Below are 19,055 nucleotides of genomic sequence, written 5' to 3' on the forward strand. Positions count from 1 at the left end.
CGGCATCCTCGTCGGATGCCATCGACGCGCCATCATCCTCTGCAATATTACGCCCGTGGTCTGTGTCAACCTCGGCCCCCTGTCTCCGTCCAGTAGCCCTCCCGCGCACGAAATTCCGCATGACCGACGTCCTCCTTCTAGGCCCCAGAGCCGGACTACGGGGTCCTGAGGCCTGATCTCGCACGGCTACGCTCTCGACCACTGCACCCTTTCGCCGATCGGAGCGCATGATCCTCGGCGCGAGCTGAAACTCCTGCGCGGAGGACCACGGAGCGCGCGCGCGCGAGCACCGCACTCGCGTCCCCGCCCGGGGTCGCGAGGCCGCTCAGGACGTCCACGCAGCCGAGCACTTGGAGGAGGAGCGGGAGCGAGAGCGCTTTCGCGTTCGGGCAGCCGCACGCGATGACGGTCCACGCTGGGAGCCCAGGGTGGGCGGTGAACGCGGGGGCCATCTAGTCGAGGATAATGTCGGGGGGGAAGGCGGTGCAAAGGCGGGCGAGGGAGGCGAGGGAGGCGAGGAGGGCTACAGTGGGGCGGTCAAGGAGGGCGGCGCGGGCGGAGACGTAGCCGGCGAGGAGGATGGGAGGACGGCCCAGAGCGTGTCCTGGAAGGATGGGGAGGAGAGAAGAGGAATGCGGCGCTGAGGGAATGGTGCCTCCGCATTTGGTCGTTGGTGGTTGTAGCCAGTGCCGGGCAATGAACAGTTGAACGGTCGACCGAGGGATCCGGAGGAAGGGGCTGCTAGGGATTCGTGCTGTGTTCGCTGCCGCGAGTCCATCTACTATACATGCCCGAGCCCCCACTGCATCCTGCCCGAGAGGCTCCATGATTCTGCTTGCACTGTCGCGGGCGTTGTGAGTATTATTATCTCATGTGAGCATTTGTGTTATAGATATGGCGGTCGATCCTTATGGCCCGCTTCGTTTAAAAGTAGCCGAGGCGGTTCTGAGTTGAGCTCTCGGCTCGTTGCAACCTGTGATCTGGCACATTTTACGCACTGATTACACCCGCATCGCCATTAGATGGCCCCTGGGGTGGATGGTTTGTTTTCGGCGAGGCGGCAGTAAGGCGGCAGGTGCCGTGGCCGGAGTGGTGATTCCACGCGGCCCGAGGGAGGTGATCCGGGACGAAGACGTCGGGCCTGACGACCGTTAGCGACGGAGACGCCGGGTGGTCCGGGGATGGCCAGGAACCGGGAGGTCACGCCAGCGTCGGCTTCCATCGCCGTCCAGAAAAAGATGCGACAAGGCACGCGACCACGACGCAGGCCAGCGACGAGAGCGAGGTGCCGCTGCGCCCGACAGAGGGACGACACCGGGCGCAGGACAGCGGGGAGGCAGACGCGGGGAGGCGAGCGTTTGTGTGGGGAACGGGCTGACGGCCATGACGGTTGTGGAGGTGTGGCGGTGAGGGAGAGGCGGGCTCAAACTTGTCCGCGGCCCGACGGCGACGGTGATCCCTCTCCGGCCACCATCCCATGGCCCATGGGTCAGCATTCATTCGCCCGCCATGCCGGCTGCCCGCCTCGCTTCCCGACTGCCATCTTCCCCAGCAGCCGAGGCTGACACTCCTTCCCTCCTCCCTCCTCCTCCTCCGGCCGGTCCTCCTCTCAGCCCCGCTGAGCCCACATTCCTTCTCCCCTCGCTCCTTCCTCCGAAAGCCCGCCGTCACCCATTAATCCCGCGTATGCGCTGAAAATACCCTCCGTATACCTCTCAACATGCAGCTCCTCTCCCTCCTCGTCCCCCTCTCCTTCCTCTCCCTCACTTTCGCCGCCAACGCGGACGTATGGAGGAAGCAGTCCATCTACCAGTACGCGTTCTTCTTCCCCTCCTCCACTCTCTTCCACCGACCCGCTCGCTTGCAGAATCATCGTCGACCGTTACGCCCTCCCCGAGGGTGCTGCCACAGACGCGTGCGATCCCGGGGCACAGACATGGTGCGGTGGTACTTGGAACACCATCAAGGACAACCTCGACTACATTCAGAACATGGGCTTCACTGCCGGTTCGTCGCCCGCACTCTAATCATGTCTCGTGCCCGAACCCCTTTCCGCACCGCAGTTTGGATCAGCCCCGTGTCCCAGAACTATGAGGGCGAGCGCACGCCCTACGGCGACCCTTACCACGGATACTGGATCTCGGATGCCACCAAGCTCAACTCCAAGTTCGGCACCGCTGATGATCTCAAGGCGCTGTCTGATGAACTTCATAAACGCGGAATGTGTGTAAACAGGTCTTCGTGTCTCGGATTCCCCGCTCAGCTTTCATTGTCGCTTGACCCAGGCTACTCATGGTCGATGTTGTCGTCAACAACGTGATGTCCCTCTCCACCGACCTCTCTGACCTCTCCACGTTCACGTTCAAGGACCAGGTTACTGCCTCTGTCATCTTTCTTCTCGCCATCCTCTCATATACGCGTTCCTCTTTAGTCGCAGTACCACCCTTACTGTCCCATTCAATGGGGGAACACCAGTAGCGAGCAGTCATGCTGGCTCGGAGACACCAAAGTCGCTCTCCCTGATGTCAACACTCAGGACCCGACTGTGGTTTCCACGTACAAGTCGTGGATCTCTGCTCTCGTCAAGGAGTTCAACATCGATGGTCTCCGTATTGATGGTCAGTTCTGCTGTCGCTCCGGCTGTTCTGAATCTGAATCCATAACGTGTCCGTGGGTCATCTCTCTCAGCTGCCAAGTGAGTTATGGGTGTCTGGTGTCCATCATCAGTACAGCCGCTAAACGTTAGTATAGGCACGTGAACATGGACTTCTGGCCGCAGTTCTGTGGTGCCGCTGATGTCTTCTGCATTGGCGAAGTCTTCGACGCAGACCCCGGGTGTGTGAACTTCCTGCCCTGACCTTGGAAACGACTGACTGGCCATCACAGCCAAGCACTCCAGTATCAGGGAACCCAGGCACTCGATTCCATCCTGAACTACCCGCTGTACAACGCTCTTGTGTCGGCTTTCACCATCCCGGGTCCTCAGAACATGAGTGCCTTGGTTGATATTGTCGGTCAGATCAAGAAGAAGTCAACGGTAGGAGCTTTTCCCCCATTCATTAGGGGGCTGTAGTGCTCACGATCTCTCAGGATACCACTGTTCTCGGCAACTTTTTGGAGGACCAGGACGTCCCCCGGTGGGCGAACATGTCTGTCGATCCTCAGAGCATGTGGAATGCCATGATCTTCTCTTTCCTCTCAGACGGGTAAGTCGCTCCGGAGCCTGTCATATACGCTCCCACTCATCCAGATCATCAGTATCCCCATTGTGTACTACGGCCAAGAGCAGGGCTTCCAAGGCAACGCTGATCCGCAAGTGCTAGTTAGTTGTGAGCAAAGCAAATCCGCTCATGATTCTTCCCAGTACAACCGTGAACCTCTTTGGCCTTCGACCTACGCCAACACCACCAGCTACAATCTTATCTCCAAGCTCAACCGGGTGGGGATGATTTCCGCGATGATTTCTTCGTTTACTAAGTGCGATATCGTCAGCTGCGTAACTTCATGATCAACAACACCGCCGGCTGGGAGTCGATGTCCACAGAGATTCTGAGCCACACGGATACCAGCATTGTCATCCACAAGGGCGATGTTATCACTGTGCTGACGAACATCGGGTCTCCTGTAAGTAATGTTGAAACATTAATCGGGACTTCTACTGACCTTTGAACAGCCCCAGGCACTCACTACGCATGCCTACACGTGGCTAAACGCGAGCTCGTCCACAACAGAGTGAGTTCAATCGGCTCGGTCTTGGAATATCATCTGACGATTTGAACTTAGTATCCTTACCTGCAAGCAGTACGCTGTTGGCAGCAACGGCACTGTTATCGTCGATTACTCGCAAGGTGGAGTCCCTGTGATCCTCATGCCCGACCACTCTCTTGCGGGTTCTGGTTTGTGCGGTTACACCAAGACGTCGCTTTCCACAAGCAACACGCAGTCCACGACCAAGAATGCGGCACTCACGAGCGTGCTGTCCTCGCAGTCGCTCGCTCTCATCATGGGTGCGCTCATGACAGTCGCAAGCTTCCTGGCTCTGTAGTCTCCCTTCGGTGGCTGAAGGCAGGCTACGCGCGAGGAACGACACGACAATTGCTCACGTACACGATTCTTGGTACGCGCGACTCACGATCCGGTCACGACGCTCAGGACTCTGTGTGACCCCGTTCTTTGCAACGCTCCCCCAACCACTGGCACCCCTCTCTACCCCCTTCTCCGCACGCCGCTCCGTACCACTCTCACATTCGTCTTCTGTCCTTACATGTGTGCGTCACTTAGGTCCCTTGTGGTTGTGTACCATACCCTGGTGTGATGGTTTTTTTTTTACTTATTGGAGCTCAACGAAGCGGTTTAATATGTTTCCACTCTGCGCATAGGGTCCTGCTGAATGTACAAGTATAGTCCGAACATCCCGACCAGCCCCACGTCTGACCCCCAGCCGACAACACACAGATATCGGGGCGGACCACCGGTGCGAGGCCGCTCGCCGAACTTTGCTCATCACCTAATGATGGCAAGCCGCCCATGGCGTTTTGTGTGGTCCCCACTGCTACAGCAGAGGCGTCTCTCTACGCCGGCTCGCGAAGCGCATTCAAAAGGCTGACGGAACGCCGTGAAACGGGGACGGCGCCCCGCTGGTGTGGACGCCTGTGGGTCCCTCATGTCTTGTAATCGCCCAGGAGGTACCGCCGCCGTGACGGCATCCCACGGCCCCTAACACTGGTGTTGACGATGCCGGATGTCGGGAAGGCTTCACTTCAGGGGTGCATATTGCAATTGTGGAGCTGGGTCGTTGAGATTGCCGAAGCGCGGACTGCTGGTCGCTATTCGATATCGAGCTCCCCGGGCCCGACCCTTGCACGCTTCCAGCGGGGAAGGCGCGGCTGCGGTGCTGCGGGCGGAGGGGCCCTTGGGGGTGGGGGTGGGCGCCCCGGCGTCGTCGTGCTGAATGCCGGCAGGCGACTAGGTACCTCACATGCATTGGAGCGATCCCAGATCAAGACACGTCCAGAGAACCCCCGATCCGAGTTCACAAAACCGAGGTCTTTAAATGTGTGCGGGCGTAGCGCCTCGGCCGCCCGGAGAGATGGGAAGCTTGAGGTGGTCTTGGGCGAAGCGCGGGCGTATCCATTTTTATATATGCGGCAGGCTGCATCAAGTACCACAGAGGGGGAGAAGGTCGGGGTTGCGGTCCTTTCCACGACGAAAGACGGCTGGGATCTCTTCGGAGGCCTGGATCCCATGGGATAAGTAACCTGCGCCCAGTACGGTGGGCGTTGTCCAACCTCCCTTCCCGAATCCCTATCTTGTCGATGCCTTGTCAGTCCAAGCAGCGAGTTTGAAGCGAAGGCGACATTACCAGGTTGTGAGTGGAGTGCTGGAGGACCGAGGGCGGCCGCCTGCAGCGATGCGGTGGAAAAAGGTACGCCAGATGACGCGCGCTCGAAAAGCAGTTAACTCGCTCCCGGCTCCATCATGTCCTTGTCCACGTACCTTCTGCCTCCCGCTTGAACCTGCCGAGTGTCTCTACCAGCCCGACCTCCGTTTGGCCTCTCTCCTGCAACACGATGCCGACCCGGCCCCGTCCCGACTCTGCCGTCGATCTACTCCCAGCGACCTCCCGGACACGAATAGCAGGACCGCCCACAACACATACGAGCCCATTGGCCCTCTCTTCATCGCGATGTCGTGTGGCCGTCATCACTCCTCTGCTCGAGCGACGAGGCCCGAACTTGGTCACCCTGAGTCGCGAACAGTAGCAAGCTCGGAGATGGGCTGGGACCCCGATGCGCCACGCCGCTACGGCTGGGGTAGTTGCCGCGCACGAAACCCTCGAGACTGTGGGCGAGCGGGAGGGGTACGCGGGAAGGGGAAGAAGACGCACGTGTTCAGCCTGGGGCACATCATCTTGAGGTCTGAGGTGTTTCTGCTCCGGTTTGAGGAAACAACGGGCGTGGTGACGGGCAGACGGTGACACAAGCGCAAGATTGAACAAAGCAGGAGGCGGCGGGAAGCGAAAGGCGGGGCAGGCAAGCGATTCAATAGAGTTTGTCGACTAACAAGTCGCGAAGCGGGACGCCCGGTCGCTGCTGCAGCACCGTCCAGACTGCTCTCACGCGACTGCTTCCTCAGGCCCCACTAGGTCAGCCTTCAAGGCTTTACAGCCCCTCCCCGCAGTGCTGCCCGCTCCGGGCCATCCTTGAGGTACTCTTTGGTCGCCTTTTCTCCCTTACAACACGTTTCCCCTTCGATCGGCATTGGATTCGGTCGCGTTAAGAAGCTCGTCGACCCATTCCCCGGCTGTCCGCACTTTGGCTATTTGAACCTGTGAGTATCCCCAGTTCCCCGCGGGACAGTCACCTCACCACACATATGTATCCCTCCATCACAAGAACATCCCGACTTGATCACCGTCTTCGCGGACTCCGGTCCGGCCTTGAACCTAATTTGTCAAGATGTCTTACGCTCGCCGCCGCTGTAGGGTAAGTGCGCTCTACATCGAAGCTGCGCTCCGCATCCTCACACCGGCTTTTTAGTTCTTCGAAGACAACGGCCATCCGGTCCGGGGTGGTTGCTTTCGCGGCGCCAGCTGCAAGTTCGTCCATCCCGACAGCCAAGAGTGGGCGTCCGCCCCCAAACCCCCCGACTCGCGCCCCAGGTTTGGGGATCGGCCTCGAGACGGCGGGTGGGCTCGTGGAGGACCGCAGAAGTCCCGGGTGGAATCCTCCGACGTGCCAGCGACTTGGGGGGAGTGCGGCGCCGGATGGGGATCATTCAACGGATGGGGCCAGCCGATCAGCAATGCACAGGAGCCCAACACCAACGCCGGGTGGGGCCAGCCGAGTAGCAACACAAAGGAGTCCCATACCAACCTCGGGTGGGGCAGCCCGAACGGCGACGTGAGGGTACCCGATACCAACTTCGGATGGGGCGAGCCAGCGAGCAACGCACAGGTGCCTAGTCCCAACATCGGGTGGGGCGAGCCGACCAGCAACATAAGGGGGCCCGGTGCCGACCTCGGGTGGGGCAGCCCGACCAGCAACGCACGGCTACCCGGAACCAACATCGGGTGGGGCAGCCCGAATGACGACGCGCGGGTACCCGATGCCAACGTCGGGTGGGGCGAACCGACCAGCAATGCACAGGAGCCCAATACCAACGCCGGGTGGGGCCAGCCGACCAGCAACGCCAAGGAGCTCAAAACCAACATCGGGTGGGGCAGCCCGAACGACGACGTGCGGGTGCCCGATTCCAGCATCGGGTGGGGCAGCCCGACCAGCAACGCACGGCTACCCGATGCCAACATCGGATGGGGCGACCCGACTAGCAACGCAAAGGAGCCCGATGCCAACATCGGGTGGGGCCAGCCGACCAGCAACGCGAAGGGGCCCAATATCAACGTCGGGTGGGGCAGCCCGAACGACGAAGCGCGGGTACCCGATACCAACGTCGGATGGGGCGAGCCGACCAGCAACGCACGGGTGCCTAATTCCACCGTCGGATGGGGCCACCCGAACGGCGACCCAGGGCAGGAGACACGCCCTCAAGACGTCTCGCCCTGGGGCACCGTCGCTTTGGAGAGTGTCGACACTGGGCCATGGTCGGGGTGGTCGGCCCCCGCTCTCGGTCCGACCTCTCCGACCGCGGCGACGAGCCCTCGAAGAAGACGGTCCAATCACCATCAAGTCGACGTCGTGCAAGTGGCGATTCCAGACCGCGAGCCCACGCGCGTGCTGGGCAGCGGTCTCCCCGCAGCTCTGGCGTCGACCGCTGCTGCAGGTTCGAATTGCAACCCGTTCGCTTTCGGCGATTACGCTGCTCCGGTGGCTACGGGCTCGGACACAGGTGCAGCCCCACGGACGGACGGGGACGATGCGCAACTGGCACAACGTTCTGTGGAAGTGGAGCGCGACCAGTCGGGATACGAGAGCTCGGACACCGACGAATTGGAGTGCGACGAGCCGGTGTGCGATGAACAGGAGCCTGACGAAGTTGAAGTGGACGAGCTGGAGCATGATGAAGAGCACGACGAGCTGGAACATGACGAGCTGGAACACGACGAGCTGGATCATGACCAGCCGGAACACGACGAGCCGGGTCATGACGAGCTGGAACATGACTCGCAGCTGGAAAATACCACCCCGACAGAGGTCGACCGGGCTCGAGGCTTCCTGCAGTGAGTATCGCCGTCCTATGTTCGAAATACATCGCACAAGATCTGAATGCTGTCTTGTCAAGAGCGCTTGTGAAGGCCTCTCTCCTCTCGGTGGAGCAGCGTATACTACGTGATGAGGCAGGCCGACAACGCAGAATGCAGCACTCTAAAGCGTACTCGAGCGCTTCTCTCCACGCAGCTCACACGCTGATTGAAGCAGCGCGAAGCAGTCATGCAGAGAAGATGAGCAAGAACAAGGACCGGCTAAGCGAAGCCATGTGCCGCCTGCCACAGTACCAGGACAGCTATCCCGTGCCATCTCAGTGCGATAACCAGGGGGAGGAGAAGATCGTCCATATTCGCTCGTACGACACTGCGATCAGGTTGTGGATGGCACAGGTACACCCACTCATCGAGCAGGTCCAGTCACAGGTCCAAGCTCTGGAAGAGAAGAAAGAAGAGCACGACGAGCAAGTACGACTTGTGGAAGAGGCCAGTCTGAAGATCACAGAAGCTGCCACTGCTTCTGCTGAATCCGTAAGACGGGTTCACGACACGTTCGAGGAGCTACAGCAGTCCAATGAGAAGGTCGATGAACGCTTGTCCGCCTTGCACAGCTCTTTCGCTGAGCTTCTTGACAAGCACAAGAAGCTCCACGGGGCTGTGGAGTCGGACACTCTTTCCGAACGCGACTGGCAGCCCGACCAGGCATTCCGCTCAGAAGCACCCGCCGAGGGGCTCAAAGCGGAGATTAGCACTCTGGGGAGCAGGATGAAGAAGATCGACCACCAGATCGACCTTTGCAAGAACCAGCTCGACGGCATTCGAGTCCGCAGGGTTCCCATGGCAAACATTTCCTTCCGCTGGACTCTTGACAACCACGAGATATCTGCCTCATTGCAGGAGGTGAGAACTCGTTCTCGCAAAGCCCCCTTCTATGCTGACGTTGCGAGCATCGACACAGCTTGCCGCTCGCAACGACAACACCCTGAAGCGCACCGACCGGAACCGACAACAGCTGCAGGACCTCCGTTTCCAGCTCGATGCTGCGCAAACAGTAGCCCCTCAAGCATCACCTTTGCCAGCGCCGGAGGACCTCGTCCAGCAGATCCTCGCCAAGGTGCTGCCGGAGATACACAACTCGGTGTCGGAGTCGCTCGGTACACTCAAATTGGGTGTCAAAGAAACGCTTGAGTCCACTCAGGCAGCCTTCGACGCTGCAGTCACAGAGGCCGTCGCTCCTATATCACAGTTGGCCGATGTTATGAAGCGATATATTGAGGAACCTCGGCCCCTTGAACTCCGCTCTCATGCTACTACCCCGCCCGCAACCCTGTCTATCCCGGTGTCGTCCCTCTAGAACGTCATCACAGCAGCACGATGTGGCTGCTCATGCTTTTTGGTTATCTGTCTGTTTATTTGCTATCGTCGATTTGCTTTTTTGTGTCCTGTATTTGCATCGTCACTGCTATTTGATGGAGCCTACCTTTGTTCTTGGAAGCCACAGCATGAGCGACTTTGGTCAGTGGCTCCACTACTCGGACATCGGAAACACTTGCATCTCAATGCGATGGTGACGCACACTGTGAAAGGCTATTAGAGTTTGTGATAAGCAAAGCGTGGGAATGCCCGCCGCGTTGGTTTCACGCCTCCTGGAGAGCTTCCGGCCGCTGAGATCCGCCAGTGGCCACCGCTGTGCTCAAGCCTCCTCAGCTTTGTGGCCGCCCTCTCGGTCAAAAAGGCTTTCACCGTATTCCTTGGCACGTATTCCTCCTCCTCTCCCCCATTCGTCAACGCGCCACCCCGAACTATGCCGCCGAAGAGAAAAGCCACAGACGACTACTACGCGGTCCCGACCCCGACGACGACGCCGAGGGGTCGCGCAAACGCGTCGACATCGCACTCTGCCGGTGCGGGTGCAGGCACCGCACGCGACCCCATCCCCGTAGACACGCCACCCAAGGCGAAGAGGGCGCGTAGCACGAAGGATTCGAGCGCGCCAGCGCCCGAGAAGCGAGGCGCCATATTCAAGAAGGCGTGCCCGAAGAACATCATCGAGCGGGTCGAGCGAGTCATGTCCCAGAGGTACGTTTTATTGTCGTCGTGCGGTGCGTCAGGCATAAGACGGTGCTGATGAGAGGGCCTCTCAGGTTCTTCATGATAGACCGACAGAGAAACCCAAACGAGCTGAAGGAGTCGTTCGGCGTTCTAGGATCAACCGGTAACGTAGGTCAGTGCGCGCGTGCGTGAGGCCTTGGCTGAACTCGTTCTCCCATTGTAGGTGTACACGGTGGTGATCGATAAGAAGCCTTCTTGCGACTGTACGCATGCCCCCATGGTTTTCATTGACCGTTCGTTGACGCCACTTTCAGGTCCAGACGCCACGAAGGGCAACCACTGCAAGCACATTGTGAGTCTCCTGTGCTGTCGTTTCAGATAAGTAACTCATGATGCATCCAGCTTTTCATCTTCCTCAAAGGTACTTGTGATGCTAAACGTTTGAAACCGGTGACTGATCATGTCTGCAGTACTCCAAGTGACCCAGGCATCCGGTCACTGGTACCAGAAGTGAGCCTCTCCGCTAGACAATCTTATTGGTGCATTCATTCATCCTCGCACGGAGGGCCCTCCTCACCTCTGAGCTTGAAGAGATCTTTGCCAATGCTCCTGCTGCACCGGGCGCCACCGCTCACGCACGCGTCCGAGAGGCGTACGCTAATGCCACCGGCAAGCAAGTTGGCTCAACCTCCCAGGATGCAGGGAAGCGCCGCATGCCCGCGAAAGACGACATGTGCGCCATTTGTTATGAGGAAATGGACGATGCGAAAGAGGGTTCTCTTGCTTTCTGCACCGCCCAATGTGGCAATGCTCTTCATACTGAATGTGCCCAACGATGTGCGTTCTCCCACCTTTGTCGTTCTTGTCTTTGTTCTTCGACTTATAAGCTTGGACTTCAGGGCTTAATACTTCGAAAAATGATGGCCGCAAGGCAACCTGCCCGTCTTGTAGAGGACCGTGGGCCACGCAAGGCACTGCTGGCGGCTCGGCGAGTGTTTCCTCAGAGGGGTACCTCAACCTCAGTGCCGTAGCGGGGATCGACTCCGAGCGCGATACCAGCTCCTGTGAGTGTACAGCCATTTAAAATGTCGCGATACTGACGCCGTCTAGACTACGACGGCCCCACTCGTGGAAGCCGCTACTACGGCTATCGGATGCCACGCGGTCCCTGTTACTACCGCTAGGCTTCGTCGGTCGATATAGGAGCTTCTAAATGGTCTTCAAACCTGGTATGTTATGGTACAGATTAGTTTCTATCGCACCCCGATATTCTTCCAATAATGAGATTGATGTTTACATTCGAGTCAACTCTGGCTGGACGCTACCCGGCTCTCATCTTGTACTTCAGACCCTGCATTGGTGAGAGACCAGACCGATCACTAGCGGTGCAAGCACTTTTCCATACTGAGCTTTAGGTCAGCTGGTGCTAGGAGCCACTGCCACCCCTGAGGTAGTTGAGCGTGACGGCAAACGAGAGGGTGCAGATTGATCTCATCCAGTTCGCGCGCACGGTGCGTTGCCACTCAGGAAATCGAACAGGCAGCCCGTTATTAAACTGAACGTGGAGGTCTGGAGAGGAACGGTAAGCTGTGGCTCTGCTACTGGTACCCGTTGCCCAGCCTAGTCTCGGACGTCAGACCCGACGCCCTTATCGCGGAGGGCACGATCATCCCTGAGTACGGCCTTTCAGCCCTGATATGCCGACAGATCATATAACCAGCCGCATCGACAACTCACCCTGAATGTCCCTCTAGATTGTAACATCATCCTCTGCCTACCGAACCATGTCTCCAGTCGCCGTGAAATTCCCTACCGAGGAGCATGCACCAGATGTCGTCGTAGAGGGAAAAGTCGTTCCCTCGACGGCCGTTGGAGCCTTCCCTAGGCCCCCCACGTTTTCGTCGAAGCTGGACGAGCGCAAGTGGCTCAAGTTCAGGCTGGCGCAGGCATTCAGAATCTTTGGTGAGACGTCGCATGCGACTGTACGCACATTATCGCGCGGGTCGGCTGAGAACTATCTTCCACCACGGCGCAGCAAAACAGGGATATGATGAAGGCATCGCGGGCCACATCACTGTCCGGGTGAGAGATCGCTCAACTTCGTGAGGCGGGAGACGCGCGCGCGCCATTGTCTCTGACCGCATCCATCGACTCTGCAGGACCCCATTCGGACCGACTGCTTCTGGGTCAACCCCTTCGTGAGTCGTTCGATTTATGACAGGCTGTCGTATTTCTCAAGCACGTCCCTTGCTTCGCAGGGCCTCCACTTCGCGCTCATCCAATCGAGTGACCTCATCCTCGTCGACCACCATGGTGCCGTACAGCCCGCCGAGTCTGGGCCCAACACTCTCCTCAACCGCGCAGCCTTCATGATCCATTCTGCTATCCATGCGGCGCGTCCTGACGTTCTCTGCGCGGCGCACTCGCATTCGATCCACGGCCGCGCGTTCGCGGCGCTTGGGAAGGAGTTGGACATGATCACTCAGGACAGCTGCGTGTTCTATAAGGTGAGGCTTCATCTGCATGTTTTTCGGAGCAAGCGAAGCTGAAGGAAGATGTTGCGTGCGGCAGGATCACGCCGTGTACAAGCAGTTTGGTGGTGTGGTCCTGGACGAGGAGGAGGGCCAACGGATCGTTCAGACTCTGGGGGCAAAGAAGGTACGCATGCACCTTCCAAACCCCGTTTACATGTTCACGAATCTCGTGTTCCGCACAGGCTGTGATCTTGCAGGTGCGTAGAAGGAACCCCTCCTGGAATCAGAGTTAATGCATTGCGCTCATCGCAGAACCACGGGCTGCTTGTCGCCACGAGCTCTATTGAGGCTACAGTCAACTTCTTCATCTCGATGGAAAAGTCTTGCCACGTGCAGCTCATGGCAGAAGCTGCAGCGGTTGGCATGGGAGGGAAGACGATCAAGATTGGAGAAGAAGAAGCCGCAATTACATACGCGACTGTAGGCAGCATGAACGCGGGCTGGTTTGGTGGTCGCCCATACTTCCAAGTACTGGAGGCTCAAGAGGGTGTCACTTATAACCCCTCGAGCTCCAAGTAGAGTCACAGTCGGACAATTGGCTGTGTCAAGTGAGTAGTACGTGTCGTCAGCTACGTCGGCCGCCGCGGAGCATGCAGGCTCATTCTCGTTGACAGGTAGTTGTATCGGTATCGCTCTCGGTGTTGTAGCATCACTACGGAATTGAGAAAGACGAGTATCCAGAGCTGTCGTCGCGCTTTCTGCTGCGCCCAAATTGTACATATACTATATGTATTTATTCGTGCTCAGCGTACTCAGTTCCCTGCCCAAGGATCCTCGTAACGGATGCATTTGGGGCAGGCATGTGCTCTTCCTGGCTTTCCATCTTTGACTTCCTCCTTTTACATACTACCGCTGGGAGACTTGGTTGTGCCGCACTCCAAGTCTTGACTCTCATCTGACATGGGTGCTATGTAGCCCATGCCTTCGTTCATGTCTTCAGTGAATATCACAAGATCACGGAATGTGCTCCTAGTTGATGTCGGCTCTTGGGTCTCCTACATCTACTGCCCGAGCATGATCGGAGGCACGGGTGTAACCGAAGGTCAGCTGCCCATGCAAGCGCTGCGCTCGGAGTTCTGCCTGGACCGACGAGTGGGAAAATCTGCTCCCTTTAACATGCTGAGAAATGGTACGACATGCAAAGGGCTCGTCTATCATAAGCCTCATACACCTTAGGCCGACAGAGGAGAGAATGAAGAGAAACTCTTCAGGGCACCCTCCGAGGTCAGCTGTTCCTCCACACCACCACAAGCATCCATCCAGATGAGACATGGCGGCAATTCCCAAAGCTCGGACGTCCGGGTCAATGACTGCCGGAGGTCCGGTCATGTCGATGGAACATACTTAAACCTGTACTCACACGTACGCATAACTTGCTCTAAGTGCTCCTCGCAGTACCCGGCTCGTCAGCTAGAGGCCCCAATCCCTCAGTGCAACATGTCTCCTACCGCCACCGCGGCTTCTAGCTTGGAACAGCAACCAGACATTGTCGTAGGTGACAAGGTCGTCCCCTCCGTGGCCGTTGGAGGCGCCCCGAAACCCCCCACATTTGCGACGAAGACGGAGGAGCGAGAGTGGATCAAGTTTAGACTGGCGCAGGCGTTCAGGATCTTCGGTGAGAGATCGCGGTTAAATGTGCTCGGTTTGTTGGACAGCGTGACTGAGGATTGTCGCAGCAAAGCAGGGGTACGATGAAGGTGTAGCGGGGCACATCACGGTCCGGGTGAGGGATCTGCTTTCCTATTGCGCGCGGGAGCGGCGCCCTTCTTGGACTCTGACCACGTCCATCCCAGGATCCCATCCGGACCGATTGCTTCTGGGTGAATCCCTTCGTGAGTCTGTGCTTCACATGATGACATGAGCGACATCGTTGTGCTGAATGTGTTCGTCCTCCCGCAGGGTCTCCACTTCGCGCTCATCCAGCCAAGCGACCTCTTGCTCGTCGACCACCATGGCACAGTTCAGACCACAGAGTCCGGTCCTAACACGCTTCTCAACCGCGCGGCCTTCATGATCCACTCAGCCGTGCATACGGCACGCCCCGACGTACTTTGTGCGGCGCACTCGCACTCGATTCACGGCCGCGCGTTCGCCGCGCTAGGGAAGGAGTTGGATATGATCACTCAGGATAGCTGCGCGTTCTACAAGGTATGTTTCGCGATATCTACACCCGTATGCGCCGTGTTGAAGAAAGTGAACGCGCGCCGCAGGACCATGCAGTATACACGCAATATGGCGGCGTGGTTCTGGATGAGGAAGAGGGCTTGCGCATCGCAGAGATGTTAGGTCATAAGAAGGTACGCATACAAACACCTCAACCACGGACGTACGTAGTCTCATGGACCCATGTCTCGCACAGGCCGTCATCTTGCAGGTTCGTCTAAAAGACAATCAGTATCGATTGGCCTTGACGCATTGCGCCCAATGCAGAACCACGGCCTTCTTGTCGCTACGAGCTCTATTGAGGGTACCGTCCACTTTTTCATCGCGATGGAAAAGTCTTGCCAAGTGCAGCTGATGGCGGATGCTGCGGCGGCGGGTACGGGAGGGAAGACGATTAAGATCGGTGAAGAGGACGCTGCGATCACTTATGCGACTGTAGGCAGTATGATGGGGGGCTGGTTCAGTGGCCGGCCCCACTTCCAGGTGCTGGAGGCCCAGGAGGGCGTCGGTTTCCGCTTCTCAAACTCGAGCAAGTAGGGCTGAAGGGCGACATCGAACCGGGGCCAGAAATGTTGTGTGTATCAAATCATAGGTGTGTGTGTTCTCCGACTTCGGCGACCATGCCATGACCTCTGTTGGATTGCAGTTGTACTTGTTCATTGTACTACCCGTCGGGAAATTCAGAAGGTTTCGGAGTCAATCTCCTTTGCGCCCAAACGCCAACTGGCACATGGATGACTCGGCGAACGTTCGGCTTCGGATCGTGGTACGTCTGGTGGGGTGAGCAAGTGATATGGTGTTGGCGAAACGGGTAAATCGTCGTGTTCGGAAGCGCACTATGGACGAGTTCTTGGATGCGTCCAGGCTGCGAGTGTGAGATCTGATTTTCCAAACGGGCAACAGAGTACGTACATCTGGACCACGTGCTCGCGAATCGTCTCCTCATCGAAGTTGTGCAGCACGCGTTCGCGGTAGACGTGCCCCCTTCTGCCGCCCCTCCGGTATTCTTGCACCCCCACGCTCTTGCTCACCTCAGGGCCGCCTGCGCCGCCGCCAATGGTCGCCTGGATGCACGAACGTGCCCTGCCCCTACGGAACGCCGCACGCACTCGGTATGACAGCCGGGCGCGCCCTGGCTGCTCCAACTTGAGCCAACGTTGGCAGAGGGGCAGCATATAATCTATCCATCCGTCACGAGTAGCAGCCGCAACCGCTGCGGCCATGCTCTCTGCCTTGCTCATCGGTGCTGCGCTCGCCGCTTTCGCGGGTGCGACCGAGCTCTTCGATCGCAACCTCGCGTACTCCTCGCCGTTCGCAAACGCCCGCCATGTATGTCCTTGCTCTCTCCGTGGGAGTGGAGGGTACTGACGCCCCCACGCTACCTTCGCCAGCTCTCGCACGATACGCGGTCGCTCCAGGCCCGCCATGTCGCCTTTGTCAAGAGGCAGAGCCGACTCGACGACACCGAAAGCTCGTCAGCGTTCACCGATGAACATTACCCCACTTTCTACGGTGGCGATTTTAGCTCGGTAAGTGTCTCGATCGGCGTTTGGCTGAAAGATAGAATGCACCCCTACTGACACCTATCTATTTCAGAGTCCCTGGATCTATAACGGTGGGATCAACTTCACTCATTCAGGTCAGTGGGATGCCGATTTGGAATGCGAAACCGCCACTAACGTTCCGACGCTTCCAACAGTCGCCAGTGTGAGCACTACAGCTAATCCCTGCCAGCTAGTCTAGTGGCACGGATTCTCACACCGAGTCCAACGTACAGGGTGATCCTCTCGACAACTCCGTCCTCCTTTGGACCCGCGCCGTCCCAATTGGATCCCAGCTCCCCGACCAGAGTATCCCGGTCTGCATCTCGTTCAAGCTCTTCGACAACGAGAACCTAAGCGGGAAGCCTCTCGACACCGGCGATGCGTTCACGTCGTACGACGTGGACTTCACGCTGAAGGTCGAAGCGAAGAACCTCAAGTCGGACACCAAGTATTGGTTTCAATTTGCGGATTGCACGAACGCGCAGACGGTCAGCCCTGTCGGCACGACCCGGACGATTTCGAACCCGAACAGTCTGTTCAATGGTAGCCGATGTATCGGATAAAAGGCTGATGTCGGATCTAACAGCTCCCGCAAACCAAGTGAACAACGGCAAGCCTCTCATGCTAGCTGTGTTCAGCTGCTCTCAGTACCAAGCTGGTATGTATGGCCTGATATCTCTTGCACATCCGATTCTTGACAATCCGCTTCTTTCAGGTTGGTTCAACGCCTACAGTGTCGCCGCGCACAACACATCCGCCGATATCTTCGTTCACTTGGGAGACTACGTGAGTGGGATCCGAAGCCGCTGTGAGTTTGGAAAGATGATCGTGCCGTCTAGATTTACGAGTCCCTCGGTAACGGGTGAGTTGTCAATGGCTAGATACCGATTGCGCGCTCACGCATCTCTACCAGTGCTGCGATAGGACGCAAGACCCTCGGGCGCGAGCTCGCCACTATATTCGACTACCGCCAGCGCCTTAACCAGTACAGGACCGACTCTGGCCTCGTCGCCGCGCACCAAAAGGGACCCTGGATCTCCGTCTGGGACGATCATGAGGTCGCGGACCAATCTTGGAAGGCGGGTACGGCCGATGCCAACGACAGCTCCACGGGCTGTAGCTGGTCTCCTTCGGGCGCCTGCTTCACGGATAGGAAGCTCGCTGCCGTGCGGGCGTACCACGAGTGGATGCCGATCCGCCAAGTCGACCCTGATGACAAGCTACGTATCTGGCGTAACTTCCAGATCGGAAAGCTGCTGGTACGTTGCAGTTGTAGGCATATTGGCTGGGCTCCACAAAATGACATCTGTCTCAGGACCTCACTATGCTCGACACGCGTCAATATGACCGCGACATCACAGATGTGAGTTGTTCAAAGTGTTTCTTTTGAAGGATAGGTCTCACGACCACTTCCAGCTTTACTATAACACTGGTGCGTTATGGAGTCCATTCTACTGTGATCCCTGACACAAATCGCGATATGTCCTATAGACTGTGAGCCATACCTTTGTGTTCCGAGTCTGAGTTTGTCATGTTTACTTCCAACCAGTCATCAACTCCATCGCGAATGAGAAGGGACGCTCACTCATGGGCCCTGCTCAGGAGTCCTGTATGTGATCTACCTCTATGATTATTGTGCAGACAAATGAAGTCCTACATAGGGTTCCTTAACACGCTTACCCAATCCAAGGCTCGCGGGGCGGTTTGGCGTGTGGTCGGGTAAGCAACCCCTTCTAACTCGCACGCACGAAATTGAGAAAATGCCACACCAGCCAGCAGATCGTCTTCACTCAGTTAAACGAAAGCGGTGGATGTAAGTCCTCAGTCAATATGAGTCTTCTAAAGCATTGACAGGTGCATTGTCTCAAACAGTTGATGTCGTACGTCGATTTCCTGTGGTGGTCATGCCACCACCCACTAGGACACTTTCAGGACGCGTGGGACGGTTACCGCGCGAATCGCAACCGCATCCTCGATCACCTCTACAGCAACAAGATCGATAACACCCTGATTCTCTCTGGTGACTCGCACGCCAACTGGGTCAGCGACCTCGCGCGTACGTCTCCTCCTCGTGCATTTGTTTCTCTGTCTCCTCACCAGCCGCTGTTCCTGCGCAGACATCAACGACACCACCAACTACGACCCTGTGTCCGGCAAGGGTGCGATCGGCGTCGAGTTCGCTGGGACCGCGGTCACCTCCAGCTCGCCCTTCGGCTCGAACGTCAAGCCCGCGGCGGCGGACGTGGTCTCCGCCGAGCTCGTGGCGGTCAACACAGACCTGCAGTGGAGTGAGGGCTCGTACCGCGGTTTCTTCACGCTCGAGCTCACGCCCAAGACCGCCAACGCAACCTACTTTGCGATGCGCAACATTTGTGAGCCCTCTCTGGAGCGAAACGGGCGAGCGAGGCTGACGAGGGTGGGGCTGCAGCGAACCCGAATTTCGACAGCTTCGCGAGCGCGACATTCATCGTGGATGCGGGCGCGAACAAGCTCCAGCGGCCGGTTGCGGGGGGCAAGGTGCTGGCGGGCGCGCTCAAGGTTCGGGCGTGAGGTGAGAACGAATGCAACACGGCCATTTGGTTTGATTTAGGATCGAGT

At 57.9% G+C, this 19,055-nt stretch overlaps 6 protein-coding genes across 6 annotated transcripts; all 6 read left to right on the forward strand.

The window, feature by feature from the left end:
• Nucleotides 1-1,720: 1,720 nt before the first annotated feature.
• Nucleotides 1,721-4,045, forward strand: BXZ73DRAFT_95851 (alpha-amylase; the record flags this gene model as incomplete). Its single annotated transcript, XM_048026914.1, has 14 exons — nucleotides 1,721-1,812; nucleotides 1,868-2,007; nucleotides 2,064-2,223; nucleotides 2,286-2,373; nucleotides 2,432-2,618; nucleotides 2,689-2,695; nucleotides 2,752-2,835; nucleotides 2,887-3,037; nucleotides 3,091-3,206; nucleotides 3,259-3,322; nucleotides 3,365-3,439; nucleotides 3,493-3,624; nucleotides 3,674-3,732; nucleotides 3,784-4,045. 14 exons carry the CDS (start codon nucleotides 1,721-1,723, stop codon nucleotides 4,043-4,045), a joined length of 1,617 nt encoding a protein of 538 aa, XP_047884075.1.
• Nucleotides 4,046-6,458: 2,413 nt separating this feature from the next.
• BXZ73DRAFT_95852 (uncharacterized protein) lies at nucleotides 6,459-8,183 on the forward strand (the record flags this gene model as incomplete). Its single annotated transcript, XM_048026915.1, has 2 exons — nucleotides 6,459-6,485; nucleotides 6,540-8,183. The coding sequence occupies 2 exons, from the start codon at nucleotides 6,459-6,461 to the stop codon at nucleotides 8,181-8,183; spliced, it is 1,671 nt and encodes a 556-aa protein (XP_047884076.1).
• A 218-nt stretch (nucleotides 8,184-8,401) lies between these two features.
• Nucleotides 8,402-11,400, forward strand: BXZ73DRAFT_95853 (uncharacterized protein; the record flags this gene model as incomplete). The annotated part of the gene is made up of 11 exons (XM_048026916.1): nucleotides 8,402-9,064; nucleotides 9,123-9,409; nucleotides 9,872-10,243; nucleotides 10,309-10,384; nucleotides 10,440-10,479; nucleotides 10,531-10,568; nucleotides 10,619-10,637; nucleotides 10,687-10,726; nucleotides 10,782-10,949; nucleotides 11,168-11,280; nucleotides 11,327-11,400. The coding sequence occupies 11 exons, from the start codon at nucleotides 8,402-8,404 to the stop codon at nucleotides 11,398-11,400; spliced, it is 1,890 nt and encodes a 629-aa protein (XP_047884077.1).
• Nucleotides 11,401-12,000: 600 nt separating this feature from the next.
• On the forward strand, nucleotides 12,001-13,269 carry BXZ73DRAFT_95854 (class II aldolase/adducin domain-containing protein; the record flags this gene model as incomplete). The annotated part of the gene is made up of 7 exons (XM_048026917.1): nucleotides 12,001-12,178; nucleotides 12,252-12,298; nucleotides 12,376-12,414; nucleotides 12,475-12,723; nucleotides 12,788-12,874; nucleotides 12,933-12,947; nucleotides 13,003-13,269. 7 exons carry the CDS (start codon nucleotides 12,001-12,003, stop codon nucleotides 13,267-13,269), a joined length of 882 nt encoding a protein of 293 aa, XP_047884078.1.
• A 918-nt stretch (nucleotides 13,270-14,187) lies between these two features.
• Nucleotides 14,188-15,450, forward strand: BXZ73DRAFT_73133 (class II aldolase/adducin domain-containing protein; the record flags this gene model as incomplete). Its single annotated transcript, XM_048021837.1, has 7 exons — nucleotides 14,188-14,365; nucleotides 14,427-14,473; nucleotides 14,544-14,582; nucleotides 14,650-14,898; nucleotides 14,961-15,047; nucleotides 15,110-15,124; nucleotides 15,181-15,450. The coding sequence occupies 7 exons, from the start codon at nucleotides 14,188-14,190 to the stop codon at nucleotides 15,448-15,450; spliced, it is 885 nt and encodes a 294-aa protein (XP_047884079.1).
• Nucleotides 15,451-16,134: 684 nt separating this feature from the next.
• BXZ73DRAFT_95856 (PhoD-like phosphatase-domain-containing protein) lies at nucleotides 16,135-19,007 on the forward strand (the record flags this gene model as incomplete). The annotated part of the gene is made up of 18 exons (XM_048026918.1): nucleotides 16,135-16,242; nucleotides 16,305-16,442; nucleotides 16,510-16,552; nucleotides 16,613-16,620; nucleotides 16,691-16,988; nucleotides 17,044-17,115; nucleotides 17,173-17,243; nucleotides 17,297-17,319; nucleotides 17,371-17,716; nucleotides 17,773-17,820; nucleotides 17,874-17,889; nucleotides 18,007-18,066; nucleotides 18,119-18,176; nucleotides 18,230-18,270; nucleotides 18,330-18,337; nucleotides 18,390-18,513; nucleotides 18,575-18,829; nucleotides 18,886-19,007. 18 exons carry the CDS (start codon nucleotides 16,135-16,137, stop codon nucleotides 19,005-19,007), a joined length of 1,839 nt encoding a protein of 612 aa, XP_047884080.1.
• Between the last annotated feature and the right edge of the window lie 48 nt (nucleotides 19,008-19,055).

This window comes from Epithele typhae (assembly GCF_022376455.1).
Source record: "Epithele typhae strain CBS 203.58 chromosome Unknown BXZ73scaffold_1, whole genome shotgun sequence".
Classification (NCBI taxonomy): domain Eukaryota; kingdom Fungi; phylum Basidiomycota; class Agaricomycetes; order Polyporales; family Epitheliaceae; genus Epithele; species Epithele typhae.